The sequence below is a fragment of the Podarcis cretensis genome, assembly GCF_951804945.1.
Source record: "Podarcis cretensis genome assembly, chromosome: 8".
Classification (NCBI taxonomy): domain Eukaryota; kingdom Metazoa; phylum Chordata; class Lepidosauria; order Squamata; family Lacertidae; genus Podarcis; species Podarcis cretensis.
In genome coordinates, this window is record NC_137177.1 from 48799338 (window position 1) to 48819370 (window position 20033).

At 45.8% G+C, this 20033-nt stretch overlaps 1 protein-coding gene across 1 annotated transcript; it reads right to left on the minus strand.

Annotated features, from left to right (window-relative positions):
- Nucleotides 1-5598: 5598 nt before the first annotated feature.
- Nucleotides 5599-13462, minus strand: RRAD (RRAD, Ras related glycolysis inhibitor and calcium channel regulator). Its single transcript, XM_079986593.1, has 5 exons — nucleotides 13319-13462; nucleotides 12024-12416; nucleotides 9187-9260; nucleotides 7598-7802; nucleotides 5599-6514 (listed from the first exon to the last, which is right to left on the minus strand). Exons 2-5 carry the CDS (start codon nucleotides 12406-12408, stop codon nucleotides 6237-6239), a joined length of 942 nt encoding a protein of 313 aa, XP_079842719.1. The 5' UTR covers nucleotides 12409-12416; nucleotides 13319-13462; the 3' UTR covers nucleotides 5599-6236.
- Nucleotides 13463-20033: the final 6571 nt, after the last annotated feature.

A 20033-nucleotide genomic window follows, 5' to 3' on the forward strand; every position in this document is an offset into this window, starting at 1 on the left:
TTCTTCTTCATGGACTGAACTTGTGACCTTCTGCATGCAAAGCAGAAGCTCCGCCACTGAGCTACGACCCTTCCCCAAGATTAAGTAAAGTTCTTTTTTAATGAGCAGCATCTTGTTGAAACCTGAATCAAAACCACAAGAAGCATTGAAGGTGATTCACAGAACAGCATCAGCCGTACACACAACAAAAGCCACTCATTTAGGTTTTCAACTAATAGGAGGCAAAGAAGAAGTGGCAGAAGTAGTTGCAATGTCTGTTGTTGAAACAAAGGTTTTAATCATTATAACCTGTGAGCAAAAAAAACCACACACACATACCTCTAAGTGGGTCAATGGAATACAATAGTGATTTAATGACTGTTCTTTCACTGGGGAGGAAGGAGTGAGAGTTCTGACTGTGTGTGCCTGTGCTATCATCGGAGAGTCCTGCATGTGTCAACGTGTGTAGGCTGGTGTTTTGTAAGAGTGTTCAAGTGTTCCTGGGTGGGTGTATGTGGGAGAAAGATTCCCCTCCCCCCCACACACAATATACACTTCATAAGCTTGTAATCAATAACTTCCTACTAAGTTACCTGCTTGCTTTTTCACTTTTACTTGCAAAGGGATTTTATGCAGTCCGTTGTCAATATATTGTTGTGTTTCTATCTGCCAGGGCTGTGGTTTTGGCCCTGAGGCTTTGGGGTCATTTTCAGGGGCCCCAGGAGACATCAAGATGGCTTCCCCTAAGGGCACAGATGTGCTAGACCAGCAGTGTCACATGCCTACCTGTCACACATGGAACTTGCACGTGCAGCACCAACAGTGATATAAATAAGCTGTGCTTGGGAACAGAGGAGTGCTCTGGCCTCATTGTTGCAGACTGGCTGGACAGAGCAGCACACAGAGCCTGGAAACGTGCTTTGAACATGCTTTTGAAGACATTTTTTTGTTGTTGAAGAAGGCTTTCCCTGAATAAATGACAATGACAATGACAGGATAATAATTGCATAACTCACAGAAGCCAACTCCAGGGAGCTGTGGGTGCTTAAAAAGGTAAAGGGACCCCAGTCATTAGGTCCAGTCGTGACCGACTCTGGGGTTGCGGTGCTCATCTCGCTTTATTGGCCAAGGGAGCCGGCGTACAGCTTCTGGGTCATGTGGCCAGCATGACTAAGCCGCTTCTGGCAAACCAGAGCAGTGCATGGAAACACCTTTTCCCTTCCCGCTGGAGCGGTACCTATTTATCTACTTGCACTTTGACATGCTTTAGAAACTGCTGGGTTGGCAGGAGCAGGGACCAAGCAACGGGAGCTTACTCCATTGCGGGGATTTGAACTGCTGACCTTCTGATCGGCAAGTCCCACAATAATATAATTGTGGGGACTGTGCACCCACAAAGTCCATGAAAAAAGCCAACAGCTGGCAGCAGCGCTGCCTCCAAGAGAGAAGCAATTCAGCTCCACCCTCCACTGCCAGCAAGGGAGGCACCGGGGGGGGGGCTTGGATGCGGAGGCATAGTCTCTCTGCCTCAAGTCCAAGCCCCTCCCACAGACAAGGGTACCTCACTGGCTGCAGAGAGGAGGAAGAGGAGCTGCTACTGACCGTTGTAACATGGACATGCAACGTCACACATACACGCCTGCATGTGGTGCGTGTGATGTCCCACGCACTACATACAGGTGTGTGCATGTGATGTTGCATGTCTGTGTTGCGGCGGCAGGCACCCACAATCCTGAGGATGAGATGGCACCCCTGGCGTAACTATAGAACTGGTTTTCCTTCCTTTAATTCACTGTGTATGTACTCCTTTCAGTTTTATCTTACCTTATTGCATCCCACTTCTGTAACTTTTTTTGCCATGAAGGAGGTTATGAATCTGCATATGAGAAGAGGTCTTCAATTTTCTGCCCCAGAAAAAGAAAAAGAAAACAACGGAGGAGGAAGAAGCTTGATTGTCTTTATCCCATTTCCCAAATGAGATTTTCCTATATAAATTACCCTGATTTCTTATTTTTAATTATAAGTGTGATGCCACTGTACAATACTTTGTGTAATCAGCCTGTTTTTTTAAATATTTTACTTTATTAGTACTGAAGTGTTGTGAAGCTATAGCTTGCCTTTGAAACTAGCTCCCTCTTTTTTTGCTATATGCAGTAACATTAATCCACCCTTGTCATATATTTGTAATGTCTTTGTTTTGCTCCCTGAATTTGATAAAATGTCTTAGCTGAGTCATTATGACAAATTTCCATAATTTGTCAGCCCATTCTTGAATAGATGGTATTGTAGACAGTGTCTACTTTCTTGCAAAAAAAAAAAAAAGTTCTGGCAGCAGCTACTTAGTATGACAAACTGACTAGATATAAATAAGCTTTCCTGAATCTGACATGCTATAAAGTGCCATGTACAGTGATAGCCACCACCACCACAACAACAACACAGGGTGGCATTCAACTAAGTAGAAATTAATGGACATAACTTAGTCATGTCCATTAATTTCAATGAGTGCTCTGAGAAATAAAGAGCAGGGCAACAAAAATGGTGAGGAGCCTGAAGGAGATGGTCCCAGCAGGAAATGTTGAAGGTGGACAGATTACTTTGCCTGGAGAGGAGATGATGGAGAGATGACATGATAACAATCTTCCAGTGTTTGAAGGGCTGTCTCATAAATGATGAAAGAAATTTGTTTCTGCCACTCCAGAAGGTAGAAGCTGAAGAAAGGGGATTTCAACTACCCCTTTTGATTTAGGAAGAACTTCCTGCTTTGAGGGTCAGATAGATTGTCTTGGAAGGTGGTGAGTTGTCCTTCATTACAGATTCCTAAGTGGAGGGAGAATGGCCACCTATCAGGGCCGATGTGGCAGCAGGTCTCCTGTACTGGCAGAGGATTAGACTAGATGGCTTTTGGGGTTCCTTTCAATCCTACGATTCTATAATCAGTTGTAAAGTACTTTGACCACCTGAAAGATGCAACCTAAACACTTGTATTGTTTGATTTCAATAGGAATATTTAGCTGATGACAGCCTCTGTTCCTGACAAATATTTTCAGCTCAAGAGAGTTTTTCAAGAGGCCTATCCATAAAAAACGAGTGTGATTTACAATGAGATGTATTCATGAGCGCAACCATTAACTGTGTCCTTGAGCAGATCCTGCGGTCACACTTGCTCTGCTGCGTTATTGCAACTGACGCATCGTAATATATTGCACCATGAGAACAGCTGAGCTTTAAATAGTGGCTTTGCAGCATATGCTGCCTTATACTTATTTTAAAAAAGCATTTTCAACTTATCACTTTGGAGGTGGTGGGAGCAGCTGGAGCTGGCTGTGTCTCCAAGAAGAACGTAATCATGGCCTCCCCATTTTGCTCACAAAATCTTAACGGGAATGTAAAAGAGAGAGGGTTATAGCAGCTGAAACTTTATTTTCTAATCCTACCAATAGCTGAAATGAAAGAACAGGTTCAAATTGTGCGTAATAAATAAGAGTGAATGTCCAAAAATATGTCAGGAGTATCATTTCTGTACAATCCATTGAGAGTCTCTGCTACGTGGATGAGGTGGGCTAACTTGTTCCTTTTGCCTGAATTCATTTGAACATCAACAATGGCCATTAGGCTACCTGTGTAGGGCTAAATTCAGAAGGCCTCTCTGCCATTGCTGTATTTTACAGAGCCATTCTATACATGCCAAGTCAGATGTAAGCCCCATAACTGGACTAGAATTGTAAATGGAGGCTGCATACACACTAACCTGTTTGGATAACAAAAGTGTAGTTTTTCTCCACCTGGATTTATTCGTGTTCACCCTCAACACGCTGCTTTCAATCTAGATTGATTCAAGTTCTTGCTGCCTGCAGGGGTGGGTGTGGTTACTTGGAAAACTCTTAGAAACCTTCACTTGGTTAGGTTAGGTTAGGTTAGGTTAGGTTAGGTTAGGTTAAAGACAAGTACAGTGGTACCTCGGGTTAAGTACTTAATTCGTTCCAGAGTTCCATTCTTAACCTGAAACTGTTCTTAACCTGAAGCACCACTTTAGCTAATGGAGCCTCCTGCTGCTGCTGCACCGCCGGAGCAAGATTTCTGTTCTCATCCTGAAGCAAAGTTCTTAACCTGAAGCACTATTTCTGGGTTAGCGGAGTCTGTAACCTGAAGCGTATGTAACCTGATGCGTATGTAACCCGAGGTACCACTGTAAAAAAAATAATTCCGCATGATACAGAGAAAATGATAGAGAAAAGCATTTCTCCTTTTCTCATAATGCTAGAGTTCATGGGCACCCATTGAAGCCGAGTGTTGGAAGATTCAGAGCAGGGAAAAGAAAGGACTTCTTCATGCAGCACATAGTGAAAATATGGAACTCGATCCCACTGGAGGATTAGACAAATTCATGCAGGAGAGGGCTATCGACTGGCTGCTGGCCATGATGGCTGTGCTCTGCCTCCAGTCAGAGGCTTCTGAATACCACTTGCTGGAGCCAAGGAGGAGAGAGTGCTCTTGGGCTTGAATCCTGCTTACAGCTTTCCCACAGGCATCTGGTTGGCCTCTGCTGGCAGGGTGCTGGACTAGATGGACCATTGGTCTGATCCAGCAGGATCTTATGTTCATATGTAATCCACGCTTCTCCCACCCTGTACATGCCCCAGGTGACTGAAGAAGGAAGTGGCGGTTGTGATCTTGATATATGATCTTGGATGCCCCCTACAACACCAGGATCACTTAGGTCCATTTTGAAATAGACACATTGCAGGATAACACAGACTCAATCTGCAATGAGTGTTCATTTTCAGAATGAAACTACTTTCTCAAGATGCGCTTTTCATGGGCAAAAAAAAATAATATATGCAATAGATCTTCTAGATTGTTCGTGAACTACGTGGGGAAAAACCAGTACTACTCTGTTTGTACTCAGCCCTAGTTTAAAGAGGAAAGCATCCTTAGGAAGCTGCAGTTTTGAACTGAAGAGTGGGAGAGAGAAATGAGAGTGCAACCCATGCCTTGCCAACTTGCTATTAACTTTCAGGCTCTTCCCTTGCTACCTCAGAGTTCCAAGGTTGAGTACTGAATATCAGGCCCAGCATCACCACAGAGCATCTGAGGCCCAAGCACCACAGCAGGCTCCACTACAGTGCTGGTGCCTGCCCACTGAAACTTGGAGTCAGCCTTGTTTGCAATCATATCTATCCATAGCCTTATTATGGGAGGAAGGCAGCTTGGGAAACCAATGGAGTATGAAGACAGTCAACAGGGAAAGAGTGCAATGTATACACACACACACACACACACACACACAGAGAGAGAGAGAGAGAGAGAGAGAGAGAGAGAGAGAGAGAGAGAGAGAGAGATCCTCTGTTCAAAATAGCAATTTATCAAGGTGTGCTTCATTTAAACCCTCTGAGGCTTACATGTATTTGCATACAACTGCTGGAACTCCCCTAATTTAGGGGGCAAGCTACTGCATAAAGATTTGGACTCTCTTGGTCTGCCGTTTTCTGTTTGGTTATTAATTAAAAATAAAAATCTGCAAACTTTGAATGCTATGATATGCATTTTGGACACTTTTAAAATACCACTAGCTCTCCCAATGCCTTTACTATAAGGGGAAAAAAACATGATAACAGATTATAACCAGAAATACTTTATTATAAAATCTGCATGTAAACAATTTAACAAATTAAACAGTTAATGAAAGTGCAAATTAAAACTTCAAAAAACTATATTTATTCTGCATTTTCCCCCCTTTCACTCATCCAAATGCGCTTTGAATGGCCTTTTACCAGCCCACATTTAGTTTTTAAAAGATCATTGCTTTTTAATATATTTACCAAAGAGGAGAGTGTACGAGCCTGCGTACATGTATTCAAGTTTTGCTCTGCAAAGGAGACAAGTTGATGGTGATACATTTTGCATTTTGTGTGTGTGTACCATTGTCCATTCTTATCTTTGCACCCCTGATGTCCACAGGACAGCTGGCAAATATACACAGTGAGAATGCAGGCATACAATGCCGCTGAATGAAAATTAGTTCAGTAGCTTGCACACACTGAAGCTTATAAACCGTTTTACCCATGAAGACACAGTATTCTTACTTCCAAGTCTTGCTTCGGTACTGTAAGGCATCAAGGAGCATATTTTTCCTCCCAACTGTGCAGCTTTGTGTTTTCAAAGTCCTTTCCCACACACACACTTTCAACAGTCAAAGGCATGTTCACAACCCACGCTAAACACACACAGCATCTGGTCCTGCTGAAAGCCATTTCTTAAAGGACTGACAAGTCGTGGCAGGATTTGGATTTGGCCTTGAATGCCATCTTCTTGTTATTCTTGGCTACAATTCTCCCAAGGAATCGCTTGGCCTTCTTGCTGATGCTCTCCCGCCTTTTGGTGTTAGCCATCCGCCTGGCATTGTCTTCTTTGCTGTCTTTGCGTAGCCGGATTTGCCGGATGATCCCCTCAAACAGATCCTTGACGTTGTGATGCAAAGCAGCTGAAGTCTCGATGAATTTGCAGTCAAACACAACAGCACAGGCACGTCCCTCTGGAGGGCAGAAGGAGGACACCGAATTATTTAAAACTATGACGTGCCAGCAAAGCACATGCTCTCCTCCCAAATATTGGTGGAAAGAGATTATACAAGGGTTGAAAATCATAGGGTGGGAGATTATCATTATTCAATTTATTACCCACCAGTAGCAGGTTATGGCAAATTAAAATTCAATATTAAAAACAGTTAAAACAAATTACAGTCACTCACAGGAATAAGATGCTAGAAACTCTTATCTCAAGTGTCAAATGTTGGTGCAAGTGTGGGCGCATACATACATAGGAAACTGTCTTATACTCAATCAGACAATTTAGCCATCTAGCTCAGTACTGGTAAGCATGTCTTGTAGTGTTTCAGGAATCTGCTTGGTTAGATACATGGGTATGGTCTGTAGCTTAGTGATAGAGCATTTGCTTTGCATGCAGAAGGTCCCAGGTTCAATCCCCGACATCTCCATATAGGGCTGGGGATGTCTCCCATCTGAAATATTGAGAGCCTCTGCCATTCAGTGTAGATTGTACTGAGATAGATGGACCAATGGACTGAGTCAGTATAAGGCATTTTCCTATGTTCAAACTTGTAGCCCACCTCTATAGATAGGGTCAGGCTGCCAGGATTACAGTGCCTAGGTTTAGACAGCTTACTTCAGTGACAAATGGCTGGTTCACACAGAAACACAAGCGTCATTTGACTTCTTTACACTGGATTGGCACCAGAGTATGTGAACCAGCTCCATTTCCTATATCTATATTGCTATATTTGCTATATATTGCTATGTTTTCAGGGATCCTGCTTGGGATTAGATCTACAGTGGTCCATTGGCACATGGAAGTCATCATTTGTATCTTGCAATCAAACAGTAAACATGCATATGTGAAACCAGCCCCCACAAACGCAGTGTTGGGGCTTTCACATCTCCTGCATTCTGCCCCCCACCTCTCTGCAGCAGTGCAGGTTGAATTCTTGGTGAGCTCAGCGATTTAGGAAACTCTTCCCAATAATCACTGTTAGAACCCCACCAACTCCCAACAGCAAAGTGCCCAACACTTGAGTTTATATTAGGAGAAGGTAACTTACCATCTACGGAAACTTCTCGTGATCGGACCAGGTCACTTTTGTTTCCTACGAGAATTATCGGAATGTCCTCCGTTTGTCTCGCTCTTCGTAGCTGAATTCTCAGCTCAGAGGCCTTCTCAAAGCTAACTTTGTCCGTCACTGAGTAGACGATAATGTAAGCGTCCCCCATTTTCATACAGTGGCTCTGGAGCCATTGACTATCATCCTACAGTTAAAAATAGGAATAGAGAGGTTTGTACTGAACAAAGTAAACATTAGGTTAGACATTTTTTACTTGGTAACTATTTTAGCAACTTGAGTTGGGGGAGGAATCATCCCACTGTGGGTCGATTTTTTCAAAGTAAGCCACTAGACCTCATGGTGGGGAAATGGATATTGTACAATCAAAACACTTTAAAAAAATTTAACTTCTTCCAGAAAATCCCCACAAAAGGGCACTCCTCTACCTGCCTGGTATATATGAGCCTGGGCCAAACCAAGGTGGCTATATGCCAGGGGTAGGCAACCTAAGGCCTGGGGGCCGGATGTGGCCCAATTGCCTTCTCAATCCAGCCTGCGGACGGTCCGGGAGTCAGCATGTTTTTACATGAGTATAATGTGTCCTTGTATTTAAAATGCATCGCTGGGTTAATTGTGGGCCTGCCTAGTGTTTTTACATGAGTAGAATATGTGCTTTTATTTAAAATGAATCTCTGGGTTATTTGTGGGGCATAGGAATTCGTTCATTATTTTTTTTTTCAAAATATAGTCCGGCCCCCCCACGGCTGAAAAAGGTTGCTGACCCCTGCATATGTTAAAGCTCTAAGTAAGAATGGTTACTTGGATTTAAAGAACATGCCAGCAGAATATGGGTGGAGTGTTTTTGGCCCTCCATATGTTGCTGAACTACAACTCTCATCAGCCCCAGCAAGCATAGCCAATGGGGATGATGTTATAGTTCAAGCAATATGCAGCAGCTTAAAGATTCCCCAGACCTGCACTGGAGGCAAGATATGGAAGGGACCAAGAAGGGGTAAGGCGGCACAGCGATGCAAGCATTTATAGTACTGTAGTATGATAGGGTGCACACTGTGCTTCTAAAGTACATTCAAAACATATTCCCTCCCCAAATAACACTGGACACTAGTTTGCTTTGAGTTGCTGGGAATTGTAACTCTGAGGGATAAACTACAGTGCCCATAATTTGTTTAGAAAAAGTGTATTTTGAATATGCTTTAAAGATATACAGTAGTGTACACACAGACTTAAGTTTGCTACATCCAGATCTTTGTGCTTTACTGCTTTATGAGCTGGTTATCTGTTTAAAGATATTACTAATTTGCACAGAATGCTGCTTAACTTGTTGCAAGCAATCACTAGAACACATGAAAATAATTTGGGCCACAAAATGGGATACAAATCTATGCAGTGCTTTTTTTCCTTCAAAAATGTTTAGGGGTACTCTCATTTTCCTACTCATATTGAAATACTGCCCCTCAGTGAGGCCAAACTTAGATTCACAAAATGTTTAGGGATATGTATCCCCCCTGCATCCCCCCCCCAGAAAAAGCACCGAATCTATGTAACATTTAAAGTAAATAATGCATTACCTGCTCCCAAATGTCGAACACCACCAGAGAAGCTTCCTCACCATCAACTATGATAGATCTGTCATATGTGTTTCCTATAAAGGAAATTAAAAAGACATTAGGATAACATAATCCCCCCTCAAGATTCATAGAATTGTAGAGTTGAAAGGGACCACAAAATGTTTATTGTAAGATATTTGTTGCGTTATGAGTATCAGTGAGTCAGATCCAAAATCCAGTTAAGACAACTCCATGAGATTAACTCTTAACATGCTTTTCAGTAAACATGCTTAATATTACATCTAGTGCAACATTAAGCATGTTTCCTGCAAACTAAGACTACCAGGAGAGTAGCCATAGGGTGGTAGGATTTGGGAATCTTGCTCCATTTGAAAATCCTGGGACTCTAGTCAAAGCAGATGTGTTTTAAGACTGAGGTGCCAAATCAGTTGAAATATAAAACAGCAGCTTAACTGTGCAGTTAAGCTTAAGCACCTGAACAAACTAGATGGTGATACAACTCCTTATCTGGTGCATAAACAAAGCAGCCTCTGCCATCCTTGTACTGCTTCCAATTATCATCCCTTCTAAATTTATTGTTGTACAAACAGTTCCAGCACAGCACTTGATAGGAAAAGGACATGGAATGAATGCAATGCAAGCCATGCTTTAACATTTATTTTGCTTTATTCATATTTGAATGGGAAGAAGTGGTGGAGGTGGCTATTCAACTATTCAAGCAACAACAACCAAAGTATGGAAGATAAAACACACACAAGGCATATTTTTCAAATAACAAAATGCAGCAGGCAGAATTTGAGCTTCCTTCAATCCACTTTTTTCAGTCAAACAACAGACACATCTGCCATATCCACAGGTGTGATTTTTTTTTAAATCTGACTATATCCTTGTGGTATTAATTAAAAAAAACCTCTGGAATTTAGTCAATGCAGAACAAAAGTAACACTCCAGGGACAGGAAGATCCAGATCATTTCTCTTCAGTATTGTGGGATTTTATTTCATATAGTTTAATTTCAGGTTTACAAGCATCTCTGCCCATGCCATTCAGAGAAATAGGGTAGTCATTATTTTAGACTGGGTGTTGTTAGTTAATATGCTTAGGTTTTGTATGTTTTGTCTTTAATTGGATACAGTATTTTGGTTTGGTTGGTTACTTGTCTCTGTGGTTCCATAATAATTTGAAAACTAATAAAAATAAATTTCCAAAAGGCAACAGTTTTAATACAAAACTTTCTAAGTAATTCCAAGTTACTTTCCAAGTAATTATACATTAATCCAACCCCCTGAATATTCTCCAACAAGTTCCCCCTCCCCACCAAAGAATCATTTTAACTTATGGCGTGGGGGATCAGTGATCCTCCAAAAGTTGCTGGCCTTCAATTGCCACCAGCCACAGCCAGCATGGCCAGTGGTCAGGGTTGAAGGGAACTGAAATATCATAAAATCTTAGGGGGGGGGGCAAAGCTTCCTAGAAGCTGTGCCTCTTCAGTGTCCTCAGCCCCATTGTTAGGGAAGCCCACAAGTATTGTACAGATGTCTGATTTTGTCAGTGCTAGAGTTCTGTGCTGTCAAATGAAACAGTTGGCCTGAACACAACTCTGTTTTACACACAAAGAGAATAGGGTGGGGGCAGGAATTTGACATTTGACTTCTTTACACTACACATGCTTCCCCCATTTTTCCGTTCTCTTTTTATTACTTCTCCCCAGCTAAACTAGGGAGAAACCCCACTGGCGCATATCAGAATAAAGCAAGGGAATAAGATCAGGTGTTTCACATGACACACATGTAAGGACATTTCAGCATACTTGTAAACTTTGTGTCATTTTGAAAAACTTTTAATTTTGCAGTTTAATACTCTTTTTCTTCTTAATTACATATGGGAGAACCATAATCTTTGCAGTGCTTTGGGTCTCTAAAGATCTTAATCCACCCCCACACATAGTACAGTATTACCATCAGGAATTTGCTACTACAAAAGGGTAAGTGGCCACCAGTCGAGATGGCTTTAAAGAGAGGCAATAAAAGAATCATGATGAAGGAAGAAAGCCTATCAGCTTGTGGGCTTTCCAGAGGCACAATCTGGTTAGCCACTGTGGGGAAAAGGATGCTTAGCTCTGTGGACTACTGGACTGATCCAGGAGGGCTCTGCACGCAGAAGGTCCCAGGTTCAGTCTCTGGCCTCTCCTGGTAGGGCTGGGAAAGACTCCCTATCTGAAACTCTCGGGAACCACTGCCAGTCAGTGCAGACAATACTGAGCTAAATGGACCTATAGCTCTGGTGATTCCGTATGCTGCCATTCCCCATGCTCCTAATTCTTTGAGGAAGTTCCATCCCAGCATTGATGCTCAGCATCTCCTGGGAGGGCTGGGGAAGACTCCCTGCATGAAAACCCTGGAGAGCTGCTGTCAGTCAGTGTGGACAATAATAAGCCAGTAGGTGGACCTATGGTCAGGCTCAGTATAAAGCAGCTTCCTGTGTTCGACAGGTGGTGGTGGACTGATCCATACATTGCTCAGGCATACAGCCCTCTGCAGATCCATTTCCCCAGCAGAGCTACCTTTTGAATTTATTTATTATTAATCCATTTCTATCCTGCCTTTCCCCCAACCAGCTGGACGTGGCACACAGGATTCTCCACTCACTTTTGATTTTGTCATCACAACAACCCTGTGAGGTAGGTGAGGCTGGCCCAAGGTGACCCGGGGAGCTCCATGGCTGAGTGGGGATTTGAACTCTGCTCTCCTGGGTCCTAGTCCAACACTAACCATTGCACCACGCTGTCCCCCGTCTGCGCCCCACCCCCCGGAGTCTGCCCCTTTCCTCCGCACTCACCAGCTTCCTCGACATCCGGGCAGTCCTCCACCCCTCCGAAGATCCTGGCAAGGCTGGTCTTGCCCACGCCGTGCTCGCCCAGCAGGATGACTTTGTAGAGGTTGCTGTCGGAGTCGCTGCCGGAGGAGATGACGGAGTCGGAGGAGTCGGAGGCCCAGCCCTGGCGGTGCGCCTCGTCGTCGTCGGCGGGGCTGTAGGAGGTGCAGCGCATCAGCTGCGAGAGCTCGCCTCGAGGGGACGGCGGCAGCGACGCCTGCAGCTCGCGCTCGTCCACCGGCATGCTGCGCCGGTGCAGGTGCTGCTGCTGCAGGTGGTGCGCCGCGAAGGGCGTGCTGCCCCGCCGCTTGTCCAGGTGCCTCAGCTTGTCGCCGCGGTTCAGGGTCATGGGGGCGCCTGGAGAGAAAGACGTTTCAGGACGTTTACACGGCACTTTCACTAATCCGGAATAAGCGCGCGCCCGCACCCCTTCTTGGCTATGGTGCGCCTCCCTTCCACACCGGGCGAGAGGCACGCTTTTAACAGGAAAGAGGCAGGGGCGGACATCACAGCAACACGCTCTCTAGCTCCGAACTTAATCCGGAGTAAGCGAGACACTCCAAATCCACACACTCACAGTCGCTAACAATGCGTTGAGAGAGAGTGAAAGAAGCGACTTCTCGCTCTCCCCCCAAGGATATCAAGGGCTACTAGTCACGACGGCTATGTTCCGCCTCGCCGTCGGTGGCCCGAGGCGATGCCTCTGAATGCTGGAAGGGGGCGAGGGAAGGGCTGCGCTCCTGCTCTCCTTGCGGACTTCTCAGAGGTGTCCGGCTGCCCACTTGGAGATCAGGAAGCTGGACCAGACGGGCCATGTTATCCTGATCCAGCAAGCGCTCCTTATCCACGGGAGAATGAACGCCCCTTCCTGCTCCTGATCAAACAATTCCGCGCGGGGTTCCATCCCTAATCCGGAGCAGAGTTACGGATCCATGCATGACAGAGACGCAGAGCAAAGAAACGAGGAGAAATCAGTTCTTCCACGACTCTCGCCACTGCCTGGTGTGCTCGACTCTCGAACGGACAACTGGGTGGGTGTCTCTGCCACGTCCGGCCCGGGACAGAAGCAGCAAAGCGGATTCCGCCCCCACCAAGTCCTCGCTCGACCCCTTCCGAAAGATCCTGGCGAGCCTGATCGCGGGATGCCCCCCCCCACCTGCAGCGGGACTCTGCCGTCGAACAACCGCCCCCCGACCCCCCCCCCCAACGCCAAAAGCTACCCCGCCTTAACAGCCACGCATCAAAGGCAGTCGACTTACCTTGGAAGTGATGTAGCTAAGGGAACTGGGTCCGGAAAAGCGCCTTTCTCTCGTGCTCCCTGTCCCCACTTGCCGCTGCGTCCCCTCAGTCCTTCCCAGCACTGAGCGATGCTCCGCTTCTGTTCCCTTTCGGGGCTTCTTGGCGCCCATTTATGCAGCTCCCGAGAGCTCAGCCCCGCCCCGCTGGTGACGTCGCCACGAGCTAGAACCCAACCAGGTTCTGAATTAGAATTCCAGCGGGGCGTCTGCTCCCCGCCCCCCTCGGCCCGGAGGGGGCGCGCAGAGGTGCCAGACGGGAGCTGGGTGAGTCACCGCCGTTTTTGCCCCCGGCGGAATTGGGGATCGTCCCTGCTATTTTTAAAAAATGGATGGAAAGAAACATATGCCCAACCATAAGCCGGCAGCAAGCAACAACGAACTATTCTTATTCTTATTATTATTATTATTATTATTATTGAATATACAAGCTTTCTGAGTGACAGAGGTTGTTTGGCAGACAGAGAAGGTACCTACGAGGTCCCTTGCAACTCTGTAATTCTTTTGTTGCTATGTTTAACTGCACAGAGCCCATTGGCAAGCAGATATAAATGACAATATTTTTTAGTTTTTTAAATTGGAAAACAAGTATAAAATCTAAGGAATGCAACAAAGTGTGTCGAATTCCATGACAAACAGCTTCTAAACAACATGTTAGGAATTCTGCCACTTAACCATTTATACCAGATAATATTTCCGATATTCCCTTAATTTCATTATAATTGCAATAACTGAGAATGAGGTAGCTTTAAAAGGCTGATGAAATCATAATTCTTAATCACCATTTCATATTTATAAGGTGACTAGAAGTCTTTAGTCAGCATAGACAGATCACAAGATGCAAACCAGGTTAAGAATATATAACTGCTTCACCCTGGTGCCCAGCAACTGTTTAGGACTCCAACTTCCATCAGTCCTAGCAAGCATTGGGGTTGATGGTAGTTGTAGTCCAAAGCAGCTGGAGGGCACTCGATTTTGGGAAGCTGCAGGAGAGGAAGGAAGGCTGGCCCTTGATTTGTACCTGTCCTGCTGCTGCAGATTGACCCCAGAATGAGAGAATACAAGTTGCCTTGCGCGCACACAGAGTCGTGTTTCTCAGCTGCCAGTGCAATCCCCTGCAAGTTTACTCAGAAGTAAGTCCCACTGTGTCCAAGCAAGGGGAGTCTGTGCATAGGATGGCAGCCTGAGTTTTTACAGCTCAATTTTTCTCCCCCACTCATAATACTCAAACTCAGCTGAATTTTGGAAGATTCAGGACAGACAATAAGGTACTTCTTCACATACAGTGCATAGTTAAACTATGGAATTTACTCCCACAATATGTAGTGACGGAAACCAAATCGGATGACTTTAAAAGAGGAACAGAGGAGCAAAGGATGCTATTTTATACTGAGCCAGACCATTGGTCCATCTATCTCAATATTGTCTACCCTGTCAACAGTGGCTCTCCAGAATTTCAGACAGGATTCTCTCCTAGCTGCCCCTCCCCTGCAAAGTTGAGGATTGGGCCTGGGACCGGCATGCTCTGCCACTGAGCAGTGGCCTTTCCCAGTTGGGATAATACACATTCATTGAGATTAAGGCTATCAATGGCTGCTAGTAGTGATGGTGATGTTCTCCCTCCACTGTGGAAGGCAGTGTTGAAGGGCTTCTGAATATCATTTGCTGGGAATCATGTAGAGAAAGTGCCATTTTACATAAGTCCTGCTTGTGGCCTTTTCAAATGCATCTGGTTTCCCAGTGTGAGAGCAGGACGCTGGACTGGATGGGCCTTTGGCCTTGACCCAGCAGAGCTCTTCACGTACGGCGCATGACTTGAGCTTCATAGTTATTTTTTAATCATCATAGGATACTTTTGAATTGATTCGGAGAGTCAGTCTTATTCCCATCTCAATGCAGGGTAAGAGCTAGAGACTTGGTCAGGGACATAGAAAGAATCTGATGGAGCAGTTTACCTTTAAGGAAACTCTAGGAAAAAGCGTTCTGATTTCCTTGACAGTTAGCTTGCAACGTCACCATCTTTTTACAACTTGACAGCTAGCTGCTGTTGCTGAAGTCATTGACTCATCCCTGGTGCTGTTGATTCCAGAATACATCAGGCTGGAGCTGTTGTCGGGGACATTGCTCAGGGGCACAGCACCTGCTTGGCTTGCAGAAGGAACCAGGTTCAATCCCTGGCATTTCCAGGTACGGCTGGGAGAGACTTCCTGTCTGAAACCCTGGAAAGCCACTGCCAGCTGGCATGGACAGTACTGAGGAAGATGGACCAATAGGCTAGACTCCATATAAGGCAGCTTCCTAATATGTCCCTATATCAGGACTTTGCAATCAGCTGGTTGTTGGCACTACGCTTGCATAGCACCCCCCCCCTTTGGCCCGACTGCATCCGAACTTGCCCCTGATGTCAGGTGTAGGACAGGTGGGTGCAGCCTGGCCAAAATGGCCTTGTGGGGCAAATAGGGAGGCCTGTGGGCCAAAGGTTCCTGACCCCTGCATTAGGACAAAGCAGCCCTGTGCCAATCCAAATGCTGGCACTCCACTGCTCTTTGACACAGAGTGGAACTAGGATAGCAGCAATGGGACAGGTGGGTGATTTTAGTCTCTAGGCTTAATGTTTCATGGGGAGATAGGGACTCTTTCATGCACTTCCTTCATACACGTCATGCACAGCCCTGCTGTCTTTGGGGGCCCTGATGGCTCCTCTAGTTTCCACAGCCTTAAAAGAATGACTAGATCTGGATCCAAAGCTATATGCTCACATGTTTACAGTATGGTATCTTCTAGCTATAACTGGAGTGGAGGACTAGACCTTGGTAACCTTCCACAAGCCCCTTTGACAGGTGGGCAGACATATGACAACAGGTGAACGTAACTTCAGTCTCTGGCTGCAAGTGCACTCTCAATTCCTGGCCCAGCCCATGCATGAGGCAGGGTGAAGCTGCCACCTTGGTCAGTGGAAGCCCTGAAGCAGCTTCATGCCCACCTATGATGCCTCCACTGGTGGCAGAGATGGCGCAGTGGGATGGCACTTTGTTCCGCCTCAAGCAGGGAAATGTGATGCGCTGACCCTGCCTGATTCTTTCTTCACAGCAGCTGCAGCTAAAACAGGCATGGGAAAGGTGGGCATGGCTCACAAAAATAGCCTGGTGGGCCAACCTTCTAGGCCTAGGAGGCCTAACTAAGCCTGTGGGCCAAAGGTTCCTCACCACAGATCTATAATAAGATCCCAGCTGCTTGAGAGACTGTCTGATTGCCCAGTGTCTTTACTGGCATGGAAGGGAGAGACGGTCTGAAAGCTGCATCTACATTAACATATGCAAAGTTTTATGCAAATGCACACCCCTTTGTTCTCCTTGCTGGCAATGCATTTCCTCTTATTTGGCAGTGCACAAGTAGCCATCTTGCCACAGCTACTGTTTGGGGAAACAGCTGAGCGCTGGACTATGGGGGCAAGGACACACTCTGCTAGGCCTGGGGCAGATGAACGCTTCTCATTTTTCAAGGACTCACCCACCTCTAGGCTACCTTTTCACCATTTGGTGGGCATGTTGCTATTTACTAGTATTTATTGCTTTGCTCCTTAGCTGCCTTATCGCAAACACTCCTACGAGGAGATTATAAATTGGCCCAGTGTGCCACGGTGGGATCATTTCAGTCCCGTTCGCCTGACTGATTATGGCGAGGAGTGTTAATGTGACAAGGAAAGGTCACAGGCTGCTCTCAGCAAGAGCCCCTCGGCCTATCTCTCAACAAAGAGATGGTCTTGTCAGTTAGAATTAGTCGGAGCCACTGGTAAAGTAGGTGAAGACGGCATTCGCTCCACTGAATCAACCAGGGATGTCACCCTGCCAAGCTGTTCACTTTTAACAGGCAGGGTAAATTTCGCATGAACCAGCATACCTCCACATGTGCTTCTAACAGGGCCGTTCTACCCATAGGCGCTAGGGGTGTGGGGCACCTGGATGCCGGGCTCTCAGGGGCGCCAGGCCGAGAGTCCAGGGCCCAAGAGTTGAGTCCGGGGAAGAGCCCGCCCGCCGGTCAGAGTGCCGCGTCGGGCTCTTCTACTGTGGGCAGCTCTGTGCCGCGAGTTCGGGGGCGATGGAGCCAGCGAGACTCTGAGACGGCTGGGCGGCCAGCTCCACTGTCCTGCGCACCTGGGACTGGGAAACCTGGGGGGGCACCAGGCGGAACTTTGCACCCTGGCACCGCATATGCTTAAGATAGCCCTGGCTTCTAAACAGACCCAGGATTCCCAGTTGGCTGCCAATCACGATTCAAGGCGCTGGACTGGTGGAGGGCGTGGGGCTTAGGTTTCTTAGGCAATGCCTCTTACCAAAGAACCGCCCTGTCTCATGACATCACCAGTTACAAATTCAAGTATAGCTTCATGGGCAGCAAGTTCAGGAATGTATGGAAGAAGTGGGACTTGCAAGAAAATATGGCAACAGTTCTTGTTTCTTGTTTACGGTGCCAGTCAGCCTGTCATGCCCTCCTTTGAGCTACTCTGTTACATTCTTCCACCTTCCTGTTTTTCTGTTTTTATTCTTAACAATTAGCATTCTGGGCCCACTGAGCATGCTCATTCCGAATTGGGCTGCCTTGCAGATATTCTCCTCCCACTCCATTAGGGTCATTTATCCCTACCCTTTTTTGGGGTACTTCTGCAAGCTTCAGGCCTAGCTGATTCTTACATGCAGGCAATGCAGTTTGTCTATATAAACATCAGAACTTATGAGTCAGCACCAGAAATCTATCATAACATGCAGTGCTGAGGGTTCAAATCCCCCCCCCTCCTGCCGCAGTTGATTAAGCAACTACAACTTGTAGGTGGAGGGTTTTTTTAAAGTAATTTTTAAAATGGCATTAAATTAGGAGGTTGCCATTTGTGGGGGAGGGGGAACTGTACCAAGGCAAGAGCTGAGATAATAAAGGCTGGAATTATTGGTAAAATGGGGAACATGAAAACAGAAAAGCATAAATTAGTCTTTATTTTTAGCAATTACTGCTTTTGATTATTAAATTGTTTTTTTTGAATGTCTCCTAAAAGGCACATTTGTTACATTTTTACGAATGTGCAAATTTATTACATTTAGTCAATGATGTATACCTTCAGTTAAAAAGAAGTGAATGAGTCAACCAACAAGAAGTCAATAATTGGTTCCCAGTTTTTCAAATTCCTAATGTTCTACATTAAAAAAAGACGCATGAAGTTCAATCATATGCATCATTATTCAGAAGTAAATCACATTCAGGTTGCATAAAAATATACATGCAAACAAATCAGGATTTGTTGAAGATCTTTCTCCCATGAATTAAAATTAGCTTCTCCCTGCATTTGCAATACATTTTGCAGACTGATAAGTAAATCAAACATTCATTCAGTAGACTATGTCACTCATTGCACATGAAGTATGCAGGTTATCCAGTTTTTTGTTTTTTTAAAGTGATTCATGTATGTGAAACTTAGTATCCCATCTTAAAATATGTTGAAATGTTGCTTTGGAGAAGAAGGGGAGTGCAGGTTAGTAGCAGCATCACTTCAAGCAAATCAGTGCTGTGCACAAAGACTCTCCTCCCTGAAAGAGAGGGGAGTGGTTGTGGACGGGAGCCCGAGCACCGCTCCTAGCAGGGGGCGTTGCCCCCTGCCTCCAGCTCACCTGGCTGGCACTCACGCCCCCCCGGTGGCTGTCCAGGAGCCTTTATGCTGCAGTGCCAGCCTCCCCCCCGGCCTCATTATTGTTATTTATTATAAGTGAATCAATTGTTAATTAGTACATTCGTTTCAGAATCTATAACAGGTGCCTGTACAACCGCTTGTAAACAGCAGCACGTGTTTGTGGCAGTAACTTTAGCGTGTTATCCATGGCGCCTAAGAGGAAGTGCTCTGCGGCGGAGTCAGCTCACACCTCAGGCTGCATGGGTGCCACATGGACAGGATAATAACACCAAACCTATTTCGCACTACCTAAATGCCTTTAGATCGTTCATTGGTCATTATGAGCAGCATTTTTTCGAGCAACCCCTAACCCCATGCCCTCCGCTGCTACCCCTGATATGATACTAGATTCCCAGGTGGTTCCGAAGAGCCTGCCTTTCACCCAGGTTGATGACCTCCCAGGCACCTCTGCCGCCCTCTTCAACGTTTCTCAGTTTTCAGGCGCAGGCCCAAGCTCTCTGGCAGTAACTGCGGCAGTGAAAACTAGGCCTCTGGCCCTCAGAATCTGCTGTGGGAGAAAGTAGCCAAGTTCGGCCCTCCCGACATCCTTGCAATTCATTTGGGGAGAATGACCTCGCTAACAGAAGGAGTGTGGACTTGTTGTGGAGCATAAAAAGGGACTTGAATGCATTTGCAGCCTTGTGTCCCAGAACAACGGTGTTCTGGTCCTCCTTCTTGAAAAGAACTGTTTGGCGCGGTACGCAAAGCATAAAAAGAGACTTGAATGCATTTGCAGCCTTGTGTCCCAGAACAACGGTGTTCTGGTCCTCCTTCTTGAAAAGAACTGTTTGGCGCGGTACGCAAAGCTGTATGGCCTTTATAAGAACCAGGAAACTCGTAAATCGGGCGGTAGCCCGTTGGGTGCGCTTTATGTATGGCCGAGTCATTTATCATGACCGTATCCGGATCGGCGACCAAGCTTCATACCGGAATGACGGCATCCACTTATCGGATCTGGGGAAC